At 42.6% G+C, this 15,676-nt stretch overlaps 1 protein-coding gene across 3 annotated transcripts in view; it reads left to right on the top strand.

Annotated features, from left to right (window-relative positions):
* Window positions 1-4,433, top strand: part of Tgfbr3 (transforming growth factor beta receptor 3) — a 173,025-nt gene extending 168,592 nt beyond the window's left edge. For all 3 annotated transcript variants that reach the window (XM_070007635.1, XM_070007636.1, XM_070007638.1), the window contains one exon: window positions 930-4,433. In XM_070007635.1, coding sequence (XP_069863736.1) covers window positions 930-1,048 — 119 coding nt within the window. In that variant the 3' untranslated portion in view covers window positions 1,049-4,433. The remainder of the gene's footprint in view (window positions 1-929) is intronic.
* Window positions 4,434-15,676: the final 11,243 nt, after the last annotated feature.

Here is a 15,676-nt window from a genome sequence, read left to right as displayed (position 1 = left end):
CTTTTTTTTGGCTGTGGTTAATTGGAAATAAGTATCTCAAAGACTGTTTTTTTTTTGTGCTTGTTTGTTTGTTTGTTTGCCTAGGCTGGCTTCAAACCATGATCCTTAGATGTCAGCCTTGTGAGTAGCTAGGGTTACAGCAATACTCAGCTACCATTACAGTTTTAAACAAGGGTGGTTAATAAAAGCCCCCCTAAAAGTTGGGGTCTCCCTCAATGGTATACCCCTTGATTAGCATAGGTGAGCCCTAGGCTTCTTCCCAAGAATCAAAAAGAAAAGGGATCCACAAAATATTTGAAGGTTTCACCCCCTAAGCTCTAGGACATCTTTGTAAGAGAAGGAGTACATTGTTCATATAATCCAGAGATTGGTGGTATTGTCAAAGGCTATATGTAGGGCCTGAAATCCAGGGCATTTGTTATCAACTGCCAGGGGGTCTTGGCCAGATGGAAAACCCTCTTCTTCCCGATGCTGAAGCAACAAACAGATCAACTGATGGCCAAGGCACTTCCAGGCAGTTAGGAACTAGGTTCCTGGCTTCTACCTTTAGCTGGGAAAAACATCAGATAAAATGGCACAGCTGTGGGAATCATTATAGCATACACCTTTCATCTGGCACTGATGACTCACGCCTGTAATCCTAGCTACTCAGGACGATGAGATCTGAGGATCGTGATTCGAAGCCAGCTTGAGCAAGGAAGTCCTCGAGACTCATCTTCAATGAACCACCCAAAAAAGCCAGAAGTAGAGGAGTGGCTCAAGTGATAGAGCAGCAGCCTTGAACATAAAAGCTTTAAAGAACAGCTCCCTGGCCCTGAGTTCAAGATCCCCCCCCCAAGCAACACACTCAAAAACAACACAAAAATTAAAGTAAAAAACATCCTAACAAGCATCTTTCTGTGCTTTCTTTCTTTCTTTCTTTCCTGCAGGAGAGACAGCAGGCAGACAGCAGGTCCCCACGTCCCCACCAGCCTCGGAGAACAGCAGTGCAGCCCACAGCATTGGCAGCACCCAGAGCACGCCCTGCTCCAGTAACAGCACCACCTAGCCAGCCCGGAGGGGGCTTGTCACTGCCCAGAGCGGGACCCAGGGCTGAGGCCGGGGGTCCAGACCCAGAAGGCTTGGTTTTTATTTTTGGTTCCCTTGTCAAGACAGTGCATTTTGGTGTAAAGGTCATTTGTGATAGTCACCCCTCACCAACGCCAACATAATTGTGACCCCTGGACTTGAGTCACACACTAGAATTCTTGTGCAAAAGCTGGTAATATGGTAGCCTTCTTCCCCAGCCCTTCCCAGGCTGCGGGAGGTGGGGGGGCGGGGGGAGCATGGTTTCTCGATGTGAAACAGCCAGTTTGTTTTTAAATGCTGCTTTGTCCAGGTGAGAGAACAGTCTTGATTTGGGGCCCTGAGTTCCATCCCCCTCCCATCCCTGACTCAAGGAGATGGGAAAAGGATAATAGCTAGTCAAGCCAAAGATGCTTTTCCATCTGAACCAAGATGTTGAATGAAGCAATGGTTCAAGGCTTCCCACGGGGGCCTCCTTGCTGTCTAATCTGCACCTTTGTCTGTATGCACAGTTAGGACCTGTCACCCCAGAAGGAAGGGTATTCTGGGAGGTTTGCTGGATTCCTGGGTGTCACCTTGGGGTGTGGGGGGGACTGCATCCAGGCCACATTCCTTTCTTGTGCCTTGGACCAAAACAAGTGCCTATCACCTACCCTTGTCCACTGATGACTCTAAACAAAATCAAAACTATGTCTTAATCAGGTTTTATATTTCTTCAAGTATAGTATCTAAAAATTGAAAATAGCCTAAACCTGAAATGACAGATTTGTACCCATTTCTGACATTGTGTTCTGATAAATTAATGTCTACACAGCGGAGCACAATTCGGTTGTAAAGTTGAGGAATTTGCAAGGTGACGTCAGAGTGTGTCCACGCACACGCATATGTTATCTGCCACATCTGAGACAGACCTGCCGCCCAAGGCTTCCACACTTGGAGCTTATTCTTCAGTTGCCTTTAGTAGAATGTTGCCATTCAAAGCACATTAACCTTTCTAATAAGCCCTTTTGTAAGAACCAAACTCTTAAGAGACTCATGCCTATTAGAGCCTATTTTGCCAAGATACTGCTGATTTGGGAAGAATGGCACTCATTTAGATTGCCTTAATATAGCCCAAACTCAAAAAAAAAATGATTTGAGGTGAATCTCATTAAATGAAATAACACGATACCACTTTGCAAGGAAAATAAGCTCAGCGTTGCTTCTGTGTTCAAGTAGAATGCAGGGGAAGATTTAGCAGTGCCAAAATATTTACTGCTGGAGATGATGTCACTGAAAATTAAATAGTGGTCTTTTTCCAGCACCTCCACCACACCCTGACTTAAACTCCATACACAGAACAAACTAGATACCACCCTAAAAAATACACTAAAGCGAATGCCACTGCCCTTAGTGGACAGCAGTTGTCCTTGATCCTCTGTAGGAACTGTTGGTGGAATCTAGCACCTTAGGGCACTAACTAACAAGAAGATGGGTAGAGGTGGCCCACCACCACTCCCCAGTCTTTGAGGGATAGTCTGGTTGATTGGATAGCTGTAGACATCAATTGGATAAATTAACCAAAGCAGATGACATCAGAGCTGTGATCGCCATGCTTGGTACCTTGGTACCTTGAATATGTGCAGATTTCCATAGATAAATGAAAGTGATCTGAGACTCCAGAAACGTTTGCCTTTCACTATCATTATTTTGAACCTAAAGGTATCAGAGTGGAAGACCTAAGATTACGCTACCTGTGTTTGAAAATAACGCGCTTTGCCTAACCTTCAGCAGAATGTATTGTTCTAGCATGTTCTATGTATAAAAAAAATTTAAAGATGTCTTCAGAGAAGACTAGAGTCTTTAAATCACATATAGCTATATTTTACTACAAAATGTGTATAAAGATATATTTAAGTGTTTTAGATAAATTTAAGTTACTCCTTATGAAATGCTTAATTTCAGTTACTGTGAATTCTTTTGATCAGTTTGTTGCCTTTTAAAAGACCCTTTCCATCTTGTCAAAAGCAATGCTTTTTTAGCTGTGATATGAAAGAAATATTAAAAGATCCATTTCCTATATGGACAGGGCTTTAGAAAATTGTAATATATTTAAATGTATATTTTTTGAGAGAGATGCTACATTGCCAATGATTTTATAAATACTCTTAATTTTAAATTTATTTACAAATATATAAATGTAAACCAAAAGATTTTTTAAAGAAAGAGGGGGAGTCTCATTGGGTCTCTTTGTTAGAAGAATTAATCAGATCAAGAAGTTCATGGGAATGAACCCGGCCCCATATTGAAGAGTGAATACTGTTAAGTATTTGAAATGTTTCTTAAAAATTAATGTTAGAATAGATGTTTCCCTTAGCTCCTTGTTAAGGCATTTCTGACTCATCCCTCACAGGTTTATTGGGATTTTTTTTTCTTCTCTCTATTTTTCCCCCCAAATTCTCTTCCCACAGCCTCCTCAGTGCTGGGGTTACAGCATATGCCACCATACGCAGCCATCTTTCACAGTTTCAATACCAAGTACAAGCTCTACTTTTATAACATGTTCTTCAAGTGTCTTTAAAACTGTAGTTATATTCCATTGAACTCTGTTCCATCTGCATCATTTCGTGTTCTTTCTGCAGGTTTTGCCCATAGTTCACAGAGGCCATTTTGATTTTGTTTGTGGATGCTAACCATGTTGTTGAAATGCTCCAAATTCCAAGGCAGATTATCTGTGGGATATCCTATAACTTTTTACCATGTGACATTCGCCAGCTGTTAGTCTCTCTATACATTTTTAAAGTTAGATTTCTTTTGTCTGAACTGTTGGCATAGCATTTCCTAAACACAAAATGGTCTTTTTCCTTGTCTGGTAAGAAGATTGTAAAAATCCATTTTCTGTGTGTGTTCTCAGTGGGCCCGATGAAGTGTTTGTGTGTCATGGGGGGAGGGGCATGTGTGCACGGGCTCGTGTTTTTGTACTGTAACTACCTCATGGTTGAATGTTGACTGTACTGCTGGTTGTGTTAACAGACACGCTTTGTTGGGTGAGTTGTCAATGCAATGTTTTTCCTGTTTGTTTGATCTGGGGGTTGTTCATAAAACTGACAGATGTTTTTCTAAAAAGGTCTATTATCAGTTTCCAAATACAATGCTTCTCTCTTTTGGTTTTTCCTGAATGAGCCTGATTTTTATTTTCTTCTCCATTATCTATAAGGGTAAAAAGAGGACCCTGTAAGTTCCTGTGGCCAGTTTGAACACCCCTGTTGTTGTCTTTTCTTTGTTTAGTGTGTCAGCAATTTTGTGAACATGCATAGATGGATAGTTTGATAACCACAGTTTTAAGTCCTTTGTGCATAATAAAAAGATATATATATATCAACTATGAATATGCGTCTTGTTTGGTTATTATTTTATTTGCTGTGACTCCCTCCTTTTCTGGCTATGTAGATAAAAAGGTGAGGAAGAGAAGAAGAGGTCCATGGGACCCAAGGGATGGTTTTGTGTGTGTGTGTGTGTGTGTGTGTGTGTGTGTGTGTGTGTGTGTGTGTGTGTACATGTGCATGCGTGCAGTGAATGTTCCTGGGCCTTCAGTCAATCTCCCAGAGTCAGGGAAAGAGAAATAACAGGTGTATTGGCTCCACTTTTTCCATTCCCTCCCAAATCCCCAACACTCCTTCCAACACTCCCCAGTGGGAGAGTTACCATGTTTCCACTTGTCTAAGGCAGAAGACTAGGGATCTCACTGGATCCTCCCCCAGTTCAAGTGTCATTCTCCATTGTAGAATACATCTCTCCAACCCTGGGCTCACTCCCACTCCTCCTGCTGTGACCACTGCCCAAGAGCTATTCTCCCTGGAGCTGAATTAGCCACCACAGCCTCCCAGGCAGGGTGCCAACTCCCAGTCTGCTTTCCTCCAATTCTTTCTCATCATCTTCAGAGCGAATCCTGCAGAGACCATTCCACCCTGAAGGATTCCCTTTGCCCTTTTGGATAAAGTTCCAACTAGCTCACAGGAGAATGGAGTGCCTGCCTTGCCAGCCACGTCTCCCACCTCGTGGGAGCTCAGCTCTGCCAGTCAGATCCCCTCCAGATGAATCGTACTATGAAACGTTTCCTGTCACCGCCAAAGATGAAAACGACTGCACTGAAAGTGTATCCGCACATCTTCCCTTTTGAGACTTAGTGTTTGATGATCTCTGATAGCCAGTCTGGCACCGTTCCTCCCCCGCCCCCCACAGGTAAGGGGCCCCAGAGCAGAAAAACAACCACAGGACCCACTTGAGGACATCTTACTCAAGCCAGGATGAAGTGTGACAGATGAGAATCCTGCCACCTTTCCATCCCAAGATTGCTGGATTCTCTCTCCAAGGAGATGTGGGAGACACTGGTGGGTCAGCTACTATTTCTGCCATTAAACTTCTAGTATCTAGTGGATCATAAGCCTAGGCGATCTGAGGGTCCACGAATGGCCTAGAATTATAAATAAGAATGTGTGGAAGGGTCTAGTCTGTAGTTGTTTGGGCGCTTCTTTTTTTTTTTCTTTTTTGAACTTGAATCCTCTAACTTAAGAAATAGGTAATTCTCTCACAACTTACGAGTGTGTAAAAGGAATGCAAACAGTACAGATTTACCTTCCCACTTAGATGTAGGAATATGAGTGATGTTTCCAGACAGTTCTTTGCCCTGGTATCCTGCTTGTTTTTACCTGGCATATATCTTCCTGGCAGTTCCCCTAAGATGAGTGAGGGCTGATGACCTCACTTTCTTTACCTGAAGCTTTCAAAGTAAAAACATGTCTATTGTAGGGAGTGGAAAAAATACATTTCTTCAGGTTATCCTTCCCAGCTCCACCAGTCACCTCCCTGCAAAATTGGTGATAAAAGTCTTTTCTCAAACTTGAACATACCAACGTGGGTTCATAAGGAAAGAGAGTTTTATTTACTAAAAACAGGATATCAATACACTTACTGTACTACTGGCCTTTTCCACTTCATGTGGACTTCTTCTAGTTTAGTAGGTACAGAACAAAGGCATGATACTTGGTGGTTACATACAGCTCTACACTATGAGTTCAGCCTATGCAGTAGTAACGCACAATTAAAAATGTTATTTTCGGGTTTCTGCCAACAAACTCTGCTGCTGTTAACATTCATATGCATATATGCATGAAATATATAACATACTAGTATCTATTTATACCCATATCCTTGCTTTAAGCAAATTTCACAATTTCATCATCATAATAGGAGATTTTATCACACAAAAAGATTTGGATATGGTGGAATGAACAGTGCAACTGGGTTTGATCTAATGGATACGTGTAAGATCCTGTTCTCCTAAATGTGAGAGTTGTTTATTTTTCCTGTGTGGATTCTGGGGCCTGAATTCAGGGCCTGGATGCTATCCCTGAGCTCTTTTTCTCAAGGCTCATGATGCATTACTTTTTAAATGTGAATATTTTAGACACATGAAATATTTATTTAAAAACCACTACTAGAACAGTAAAAATCTCATCAGCTATCACAGAACTTAATCACACTGATGTAACCACAATACAAGTAGGTTAGAAATCAATAGAAAGAACAATTTGTAAATACTTAATACATTCAGAAAATTTAAAACAGAAATAACTCATGACTCAAAGAAACATAGTGGAAGTTAAAAGACATATAAAGTTATGCTTATACCTATAATTTGCTTATATTTGGACAAAAGGTTGAAAGATGATCAAACAGCAGACTACAAATTAAGTAAAAATAAAGATACTTTAAGAATGCAAGAAGTACACATCATTTGTTGCAGAGATTACCACAAATTATTCTAACACTAGGAAACTTGGTTGATGTGGGTGCAGTGGCAGCGGGGTCCTGCTGAGAAGCAGCAGCAGACATGGAGGTGTGGAAAGGGGAAAAGATGACACGGAGGTCAGTCAGTGGAGGAAGAACCACATCCCTCCAGCTGGGATTGTCAGAACTTGAGGTTCATGACAGGTTTGCAGGGTCCTAGAACCAGTATTGCCAGGCACATAGAAAAAGGTAGATTGGGCTAGGTGCTGGTGACTCAAGCCTGTAATCCTAACTACTCAGCAGGCTGAGATCTAGAGATCATGGTTTGAAGCCAGCCTGGGCAGGAAAACCTGTGAGATGTATTTCCAGATAACCAGAAAACCAGAAGTGGAGCTGTGGCTAGCCTTGAGCACAAAGAGGCTCAGGGACAGCAGCCAGGCCCTGAGTTCAAGCACCACAACTGACAAAAACAAAAACCACTTTAGAAATGACTCACATGATATCCTAGAGGGATTTTTAAAAAATGCCCAAACTAATTTAACAGCAGAAATTGAAAATAAAACATTAGCCATTAAGCAAGTGAAAATCTCACAACAAAACAGAAGAGGAAACTTAAAATAACAAACCAACCAAACTCAGAAGATTTCATAGGTAAATTCAACCAAGTAGGCCAAGAACAAATAACTGCCAAAACCCTGGGACTCTTTTAATTACTTTCTTCCAGATGATTGAATTTTCTGGAAGGATTTATTGCAAGTTTATTCATTTTCTATTGAACTATTATTAAAAAATAAAGAATAGTGAGGATAGGCTGCCATTAAAAGATAATAAAATTTGGCATAAAATCACATAATAAAAATAACAAGGGAATTGTGAGAATTGTGGTGTATACTTATAACCCCAGCAATGGGGAGGCCAATGCAGAAGAATTATAAATTCAAGGCCAGCCTAGACTATATAACAAATACCTAAAAGAAAAAAATAGCATAATGTTGGTATGAGTAGTTAAACATATAAAACAAGCTAACAAAGCAATGAGAAACATCTAATTTACTAGGATCTTAATATATAAAAAGTAATCCTAGTTTTCACTAGATTTTTTTATTTTTTATTATTTTTATTTATTTATTTTTGGGTCTGGTTGTAGGGCCTGAACTCTGGGCCTGGGCGCTGTCCCTCAGCTCTTCAGCTCAAGGCTAGCGCTCTACCACTTGAGCCACAGCGCCACTTCCGGCTTTTTTCTTTTTGCTTATGTGGTGCTGAGGAATTGAATCCAGGGCCTCATGCATGTAAGGCAAGCGCTCTACCACTGAGCCACCTTCCCAGCCCCTTCACTAGATTTTTTTAAACAATTTCATTATCCAAAAAAGGTTGTAAGTTCAGGACTTACATAAGAGTTGTGGATTGGGTGATTATTTTTTCACTGACTTTTTCTTGATATCTCCCCAAAATTTAGAGAAATGATGGTTGGGTAAAAACTAGGACAATGTAGCATCTAATCTAGCATCTCAGCTCAGCATGACAATCTGGATGATTTGCTATTAATCTTCCTCCCTCCCTGTAAATATTTGTGGAAAAGCCACTTAGAAAGCAAACATCATTTATAAAGTGCTGCTCTCTCCTGACCACTTGTGACTGTTACGATAATTCTGTAAAATGAAGAAATCTAACCAAATGCCCTTTTCAAGGTAAATATTGACATCATTGTTGTACAACAAGCCAAACTTTCAGCACTATTCATCCCTAATGCCACTTATTAGCAAGTAGACACGTGGCTAGATTACTTTTTTTTTTTTACAGATGTCATTAATAATGCAAAGTTTGAGTTTGGGCATGTTTGCTGCCTTTGTCTATAAATTTCCATTCCAGTTTTTTTTTTCAGAAGAACTTTATGTAGATTTAATTTCATACTGAAAATAAAGGCCACATGACATCACCTCCCTTCCTTAGAAAGTCACAGCTTGAATTGATTTTTAATGACTGACTCCATTTACTGCCATGAAGAATTCATTAAAAAGAAAAAAGAATAGCCGGGCACTGGTGGCTCATGCGTGTAAGGCTGAAATCTGAGAGTTGTGGTTCAAAGCCAGCCTGGGCAAGAAAGTCCCTAAGACCTTTATCTCCAATTAACAACCAGAAAAATGGAAAGTATTGCTGTGGCTCAAAGTGATAGAGCACTAGCCTTGGGCTGAAGAGTTCAGGGACAGTGCCCAGGCCCAGAGATCAAGCCCTATGACCCATAAAAGAGAAGGAGGTGGGGGGCAGATAGAGTGAGGGAGAGAGAGAGAACCATAGGACTGATGTGAACCCTACATTTACCTTAAAAAGAAAGGAAGAAGTGAGGATTACAAGTGTGGCCTCCAAAACACCTCAGGCCTAGTGTATGAGGATTTATCCCAAGGTGTTATGAGACCCAAGAAAGACAGACTGTAAGATTGCACAGGGTGTGATTTATCGGGGGACTGACTAACACGAGTGTGGTCATGAGCAGCATCAAGATCAGTTGGATATCCACAATGTGTGTCAGAGGTCCAATAGCAAAGTCTCTGTGTGACTCTAATGGCCTGGCTCTAATAGTTTGATATATTCATGATTGGTTGGGAAACTGCTGGACAGCCCCAGCTAGGGTTACTCAAGCCATTGTGATGGTTTCGAATCAAAATGGCAGCAGTCACATCAAGCTGTGGCCATACATTCCACCACTCAGAACCAGCTTTGACATACTCATCCTGCCCACCTTTCCCTGATGCGCTGGGAGACGGCAAGGGGTTTTCTCACTGGGAGAGCATCACACTGTGAGCCCATTTGTCTGGTGTGGAAGCAGAGTTCAACAGCCGAGGCACACACATAAAAAGAGACAAGAACAGTGCAAATGATGACATTCATCAAATTTTATTATCAGGAACTCTGAGAGCCAACCAAGGGCTTAGCTTTTCTCCTAAAGAAGGGAAAAGATGACACAATTTATTAATTCATGTTAAGAGCATAGGTTTGAGGGAAGACAGCAAAAATAGCAAGACTGAGCTATACATGGCAGGAACATTCTTGTACTCTCAATGCTCAGGAGGCTGAGACAGGAGGCTCAAAAGTTCAAGGCTCCTTTGGGCTATGCAATGAGACCCTATCTCAATTACACACACATAAATAAACAGGGTAGCTGCAGCATCCAACAAGACAATGCCATACAATATACAGTGAGGCATACCATACAAACTAGCCAGCAGGATGGAGTCTGGAAATTATTCCTAAAGCAAACAGCAAAACAGCACACTAGACCAAGAGGTTGGTGGAAGCACCCCAAGGCACGATCAGAGCATAAGCTCTAGCCACAGGTCCAGAGTCAAATGGGATCAAGAAGGACCAGATTAGAAGGGCTGGAAACCCTTTCCCCCTCTTCACACAGACTCACCTGAGGGGAATAAGCCACATTAACCCACCCCTGCATCGGGCCCTCCCCTGGATGTAATGTTTGCCATGTGAAAACGGGCACTGCTTTGTCTGTGTACTAACTTCGGCAGTGTTGCCTCTGGATTAATTACCAGCTCAGAGGCAGATGGCCTTTGGGATCAAAGACCAGAGAGGCCCAAGATTCTCACAAGAGCAGGAACGCCAGCCATATGGGTATTTGAATTTTTTGTGTGTTCCAATGCTGATACTCAAAAAGGACCTGTGCTCTTGCTTGACTTTTTTGCTCAAGGCTGATGCTCTACCACTTGAACCACACCTTCACTTCTGACATTTTGCTGATTAATTGAAGACAAGAGTCTCTTGGATTGTCTGCCTAGGTTGTCTTTGAACCTTGATCCTCAGATCTTAGCCTCCTAAGTAGCTAGGATCACAGGTGTGAGCCACCAGTGCCTGGGTGGGTATTTAAATGTGTTTACATGTCTTCAAAGACCTTGTCAGACTGACTAGATGGGTTTGTGGTAATAGCTTTGTATTGGCTGCTGAAGAACCATTCTGTCTCCCTACCAACCCAGCCACCTGAAGGAAGGTTAGGTGTCAGGTGATAGATCCTGACAGAGCACGCACGTGGGCCCAAGCTTGAACAGCACGGCCTGTGAAATGAGTGCTGGTCACTTGGTGAGAGGCAGGTACCCCTGCACTCTCCTTAACCTCTCAAGACCCATGATGATAGCAAGTCTGATTGGTTCTCTTGTTAAAGAAAGCTGGCAGAAGGCCATTAACTGTATTTACCTAGGTTATGGACATATATTGGTGTCCTCTGCTGTGTGAGAAAGGCTAATCAAGTACAGAACAGCCCCGTGAATCTGTTCTTGTATGTGACTTAAGCACATGATTGGGCCAGAGCTGGGAACATACCTACCTTGGCTCAAAGCTGCCACCAAGCCATTGTACTTTAGGGCCCATCTTGCCACGGTGTCTCTGTGTACTCCTTGACTTCAGCCTACTTTCTGTGTACCCACCTCTATCTGTGTATTGCTTTAACTAAGCAATATAGTAAATTAGCAGTAGGTCTAAGATGCAACTCTGCATTCCTTGAGTCTTCATCTCCATTTGCCTCTCTGTTATCTGTAGTGTTGCTATGCCAAACTCATTTCTACCCCCAGAGACTTTCCACTTTCTATCCCCCTTTCTGGAATGATTTTCCTCCAGATGTTCATATGGTTGGCTCCGTGATCATGCATACTTCAGGAAAGAGATTGTCTCTTAAAAAGGCCTTCTCTCCCCTCACAAATGCAATCGAACACATTTCTCAATCCCCGTCACTCTCCAGCTCATCTTTCTGCTTTTATTTTCTTCTGAGGATTACTCTCAACCTAGAATTCTTTTACATGTGTTTTCTTATTACATGCCCTTCTCATGCAAATAGAAGCTCCACAAGTGAAGGGCTTTATCTGGCTTGTTCAGGACTCTTAAGTCCAGCTCAGAGCAGCATCCTTGCCAGTAGATCTGTAGAAAATACCGTGGAATTTGTACATGAACAGAACAGCTCTAGGTGCAGATCAGGAATCCTAGGAGGGGGCTGGGAAGGTGGCTCAGTGGTAGAGCACTTGCCTTGCATGCTCGAGGCCCTGGGTTCGATTCCTCAGCACCACATAAGCAAAAAGAAAAAAGCCGGAAGTGGCGCTGTGGCTCAAGTGATAGAGGGCTAGCCTTGAGCTGAAGAGCTGAGGGACAGCGCCCAGGCCCAGAGTTCAGGCTCCACTACTGGACCCCCCCCCCCCGCAAATAAAAAGAAAGAAAAAAAAAGGAATCCTAGGAGCTCTAGAATGCACAGGTTGGGGACGTTCACCCAGCCAACTGCAATGTGCCCTAGTGAGTTATTTGCTGCTCTCCATGACCCCTTGCAAGTTGTTAATTCTGTGAAGCAACAAATCATTCATAGGATTCATTATTTTCATGAAGGTGAAAATTACACCCTCTGAATTCTGAACTTTTCAATAAATCTGTCTAAAAAATATGATTCCCTCCTTTGGATTTTATTTTATTTTATTTTTTTGGGGGGTCCGGTTGTGGGGCTTGAACTCAGCCTGGGCGCTGTCCCTCAGCTCTTCAGCTCAAGGCTAGTGCTCTACCACTTGTGCCCCAGCCCCACTTCTGGCTTTTTTCTTTTTGTTTATGTGGTGCTGAGGAATCGAACCCAGGGCCTCATGCATGCAAGGCAAACGCTCTACCACTTAGCCACCTTCCCAGCTCCTCCTTTAGATTTTAAATACAATAAATAACCAGAACCATCACTTACCTTTATATTGTATCTGAGTTCCCATTCTTATAAGCAAATATCCTATGTACTGTGTCTCAGGATGCATTAATTAGGAGCATTAATATTTATACACTGACATTTCTCCTCAGTATGGCTATATTTTTCTGTTTTCTTGGATGTTTTGTCATCTTCAATTGGATGGTGGACATTGTCCATGTTAACATTGTTAATGTCTGCATCTTGTTGTCTTCCTTATTGGCATTGTGAGTCTTGTTCTATTGGGCAGTTAATTTGTTGATCAACTGGTCTAGAGTTGTTTTTAAGCCCTGTTAGAGTTGGGTCTATGACAGTAACGGTTAGTGGACTCTCTCCATGGGGATGGTTAGTGCTTAAATGTCTCCTGTGCCCCTGTGGATTTCCTCACGTACTGGACTCAGGGCACCCCAGTGACTATTCTTTCCTTGTTAGGTATTCTTTGCCCAGACTCATGGATTTCTTGTTCCATACAAGCATGGCTTCATATTTACCTTAAGATTCATAGAGCAAACATGGTGGTATATGTCTGTAATCCCAGTGCTCAGAAAGAGGAGGCGAAAGGATCATGAGTTTTGAGACTAGCCCGGGTCATATAATGAGACTGTCTCAAAACAAAAACTGAGAAACAACAGCCAGAGACTCCTGGGGATCACTAAGTCATTTCTCTATCCAGAGTTATTATCTAGCTAGTTACTTCCCTACAAAGTTCCATCCAGTGCCTTTGCCACAAATTCCAACCATCTCAGTAGCCCTGAGCTCTGATCTCTGCCATCTTGGCTCCACCAAATGGGCTGTCTTCTGAGCATGCCACTGTGTCCACACTGGGTAAAAGAGCCACCAGGGGTTCATCTCATATGTTTTCCTTCTCTCAGGAATCACAGTCCTGAAACCAATCTGAGAACAATTATTACACATATTTTTCCCAGTTTAAGAGTTGTTTACAACAAGAAGTCTAGTCTGTTACCAGTTATTCTAGCATGGCTAGAAATGGAATTTGCTGTTTGGGGTGTATGAAATCTGTTTGCCCCTAAATAGAATGACCCAGAGTAGTATATTTTTTCCTTTGGAAGAATATGATGATTTGTTGAAGTTCAAAGACCTCACCAAGTCACAGAGTATCAGGACTAGAGGGATTGTCAGTAACACAGATTTGGTGAACCATAACATGTGGGGATTTAATCGACCTAGCTCCCTTCTCTCTTTCTCTTATGCTCGCTCTCTCTCTCTCTTTTATTCTTGGGGAGATACTTTAATCTACATTCTATTTTAAATTGATTTGGTGACCTGGTTATTGAAAAGATTTCTACAGTGACTTTATCTACAGCAAAGGGTCATTTTGTAAAACAAATAGATGTTTCCTAATCTTTGTGTAAATACAGGTTTTCATATATTTGGCTGGTTCACTGTGTTCTGTGAGAAATTTGTTAAGTGAGGCAGTGGTGTGGATGTGTATTGGGAGATGAGTAAGGAAGAAGAGGTTTGCCTGTGGCCTGACATAAACCCTGTTGATCTCTTTCAAAGCCAGGAGGTTTTAGAATTGTATTTGGAATGAGATGATAAGCAGTAACAAAAAAAAAGCAGGGAAATTCCTAGAAAAAAAAAAAAACCACCCAGGCAGACAATGTACTAGTTTCTGTTGTTCCCTGTTCCCTGGAGTCTAATAGCCAACTTTCCAAGAACATGGAAAGAAATTTGCCAGGGCAAGTCTCTGGCCATGGCAATCACTTGTTCATGTATTTGATTTTATATCCAATATTCACTGTGTGCCAGATGCTGGTTAATGCTGAGGGGTGCGGTGGTAGACGCCTATAATACCAGTGCTCAAAAGGTAGAACATGGTTTTGCTGGATCGTCTGCAAGGCTTCCTGCACAGGCTGAGATCTTATCTGAAAGCTCAAGTGGGTGAGCTTTTGTGGCTGTAGATTTTTAATCTGCCACCTTCAGTGACTTTGCTGCATGGCCCTCTTCATCAGGCAACTCAGCCCGTGACGGCCAGCTTCCTAAAGGCAACAAGATCAGTGTTCCAATCCTATGTCACAAAATCCACATGTGTACACACACACACACACACACACACACACACACACACACACACACACACACACACACACACACACACACACCTGAACAGCTAGACTCTGGCGTGTATCTTGAGGGGAGTGATTAAATGCATGAAAGTAGAGTTGCAGGACCATGGTGTGTGGTGGGGGGACGAGGAGATACTTTGAAGAGTCTAACCACAGAAAGAGTTTATTGATTGATGTGGGCACATTCTATAATGCAGGGTTGAACAGCCTGGCAAGGTTAGTTAAAATAGTGTTTGTATGCTTCATGGAGAAAGCGAGGGCTCAAATTAAGTGAAGTAGAAAGGTGAAAATGGATGTAGCAGATGGTGGGAGAAAAGACCAAAAGGCTCAGAGTTGGGGACTTGCAGTGGCGAGTGCAGTATGTCAGACCAGAAATGCTGGCGCTTCTGTTCTCCAGGAGGGCGGGCACAAAGAATGCCTTGTGCAGCCAGGCACTGTGCAGTGTGCCGGGGAGACAAAATGCTGCAAAGCCAGGCATCAGGAGGCCATAGCTTGGAGGTGGGAGGGAGTGGTGGAGGATTTGCTGACAGGTTAAGTGTGAGATGTGGGGGTGAGAGGAGACAAGGATGCCTCTCAGGCCTGGAGTCTGAGCAGATGGGAGAATGGAGGTGTGTTACTGAGTGTTGTGGAGAAATGTGGAAAGCAGGTTTGCAGGGAAAAGGAGCTCTGTTAGCAATGAGACGACTGTTTGACATCCAAAGAGAGATATGAATGGACCATTGGGTATATGAGTCTGGAGTTCAAGGACAGCTCCGGGCAAGGGACACAACAGAGAGCTATGAATCATTGGGTGTACAGGCTATCACATGATCAAATGACATCACATAAGGAGTAAGGGTAGATCGAGAAGGGATTGGAGAAACTGAGCCCCAAAACATCCAATACCTAAAGACTCAGATGAACTAGCCAGTGTCTCTAGCACAGGGAGAGAGAGAGAGAGAGAGAGAGAGAGAGAGAGAGAGAGAGAGAGAGAGAGAGAGAGACAGAGACAGAGACAGAGACAGAGACAGAGAGACAGAGAGAGACAGAGAGAGACAGAGAGAGACAGAGA

The sequence above is a fragment of the Dipodomys merriami genome, unplaced genomic scaffold (assembly GCF_024711535.1).
Source record: "Dipodomys merriami isolate MVZ:Mamm:240054 unplaced genomic scaffold, mDipMer1.0.p SCAF_7, whole genome shotgun sequence".
NCBI lineage: Eukaryota > Metazoa > Chordata > Mammalia > Rodentia > Heteromyidae > Dipodomys > Dipodomys merriami.
This window is presented reverse-complemented; position numbering and strand designations above follow the sequence as displayed.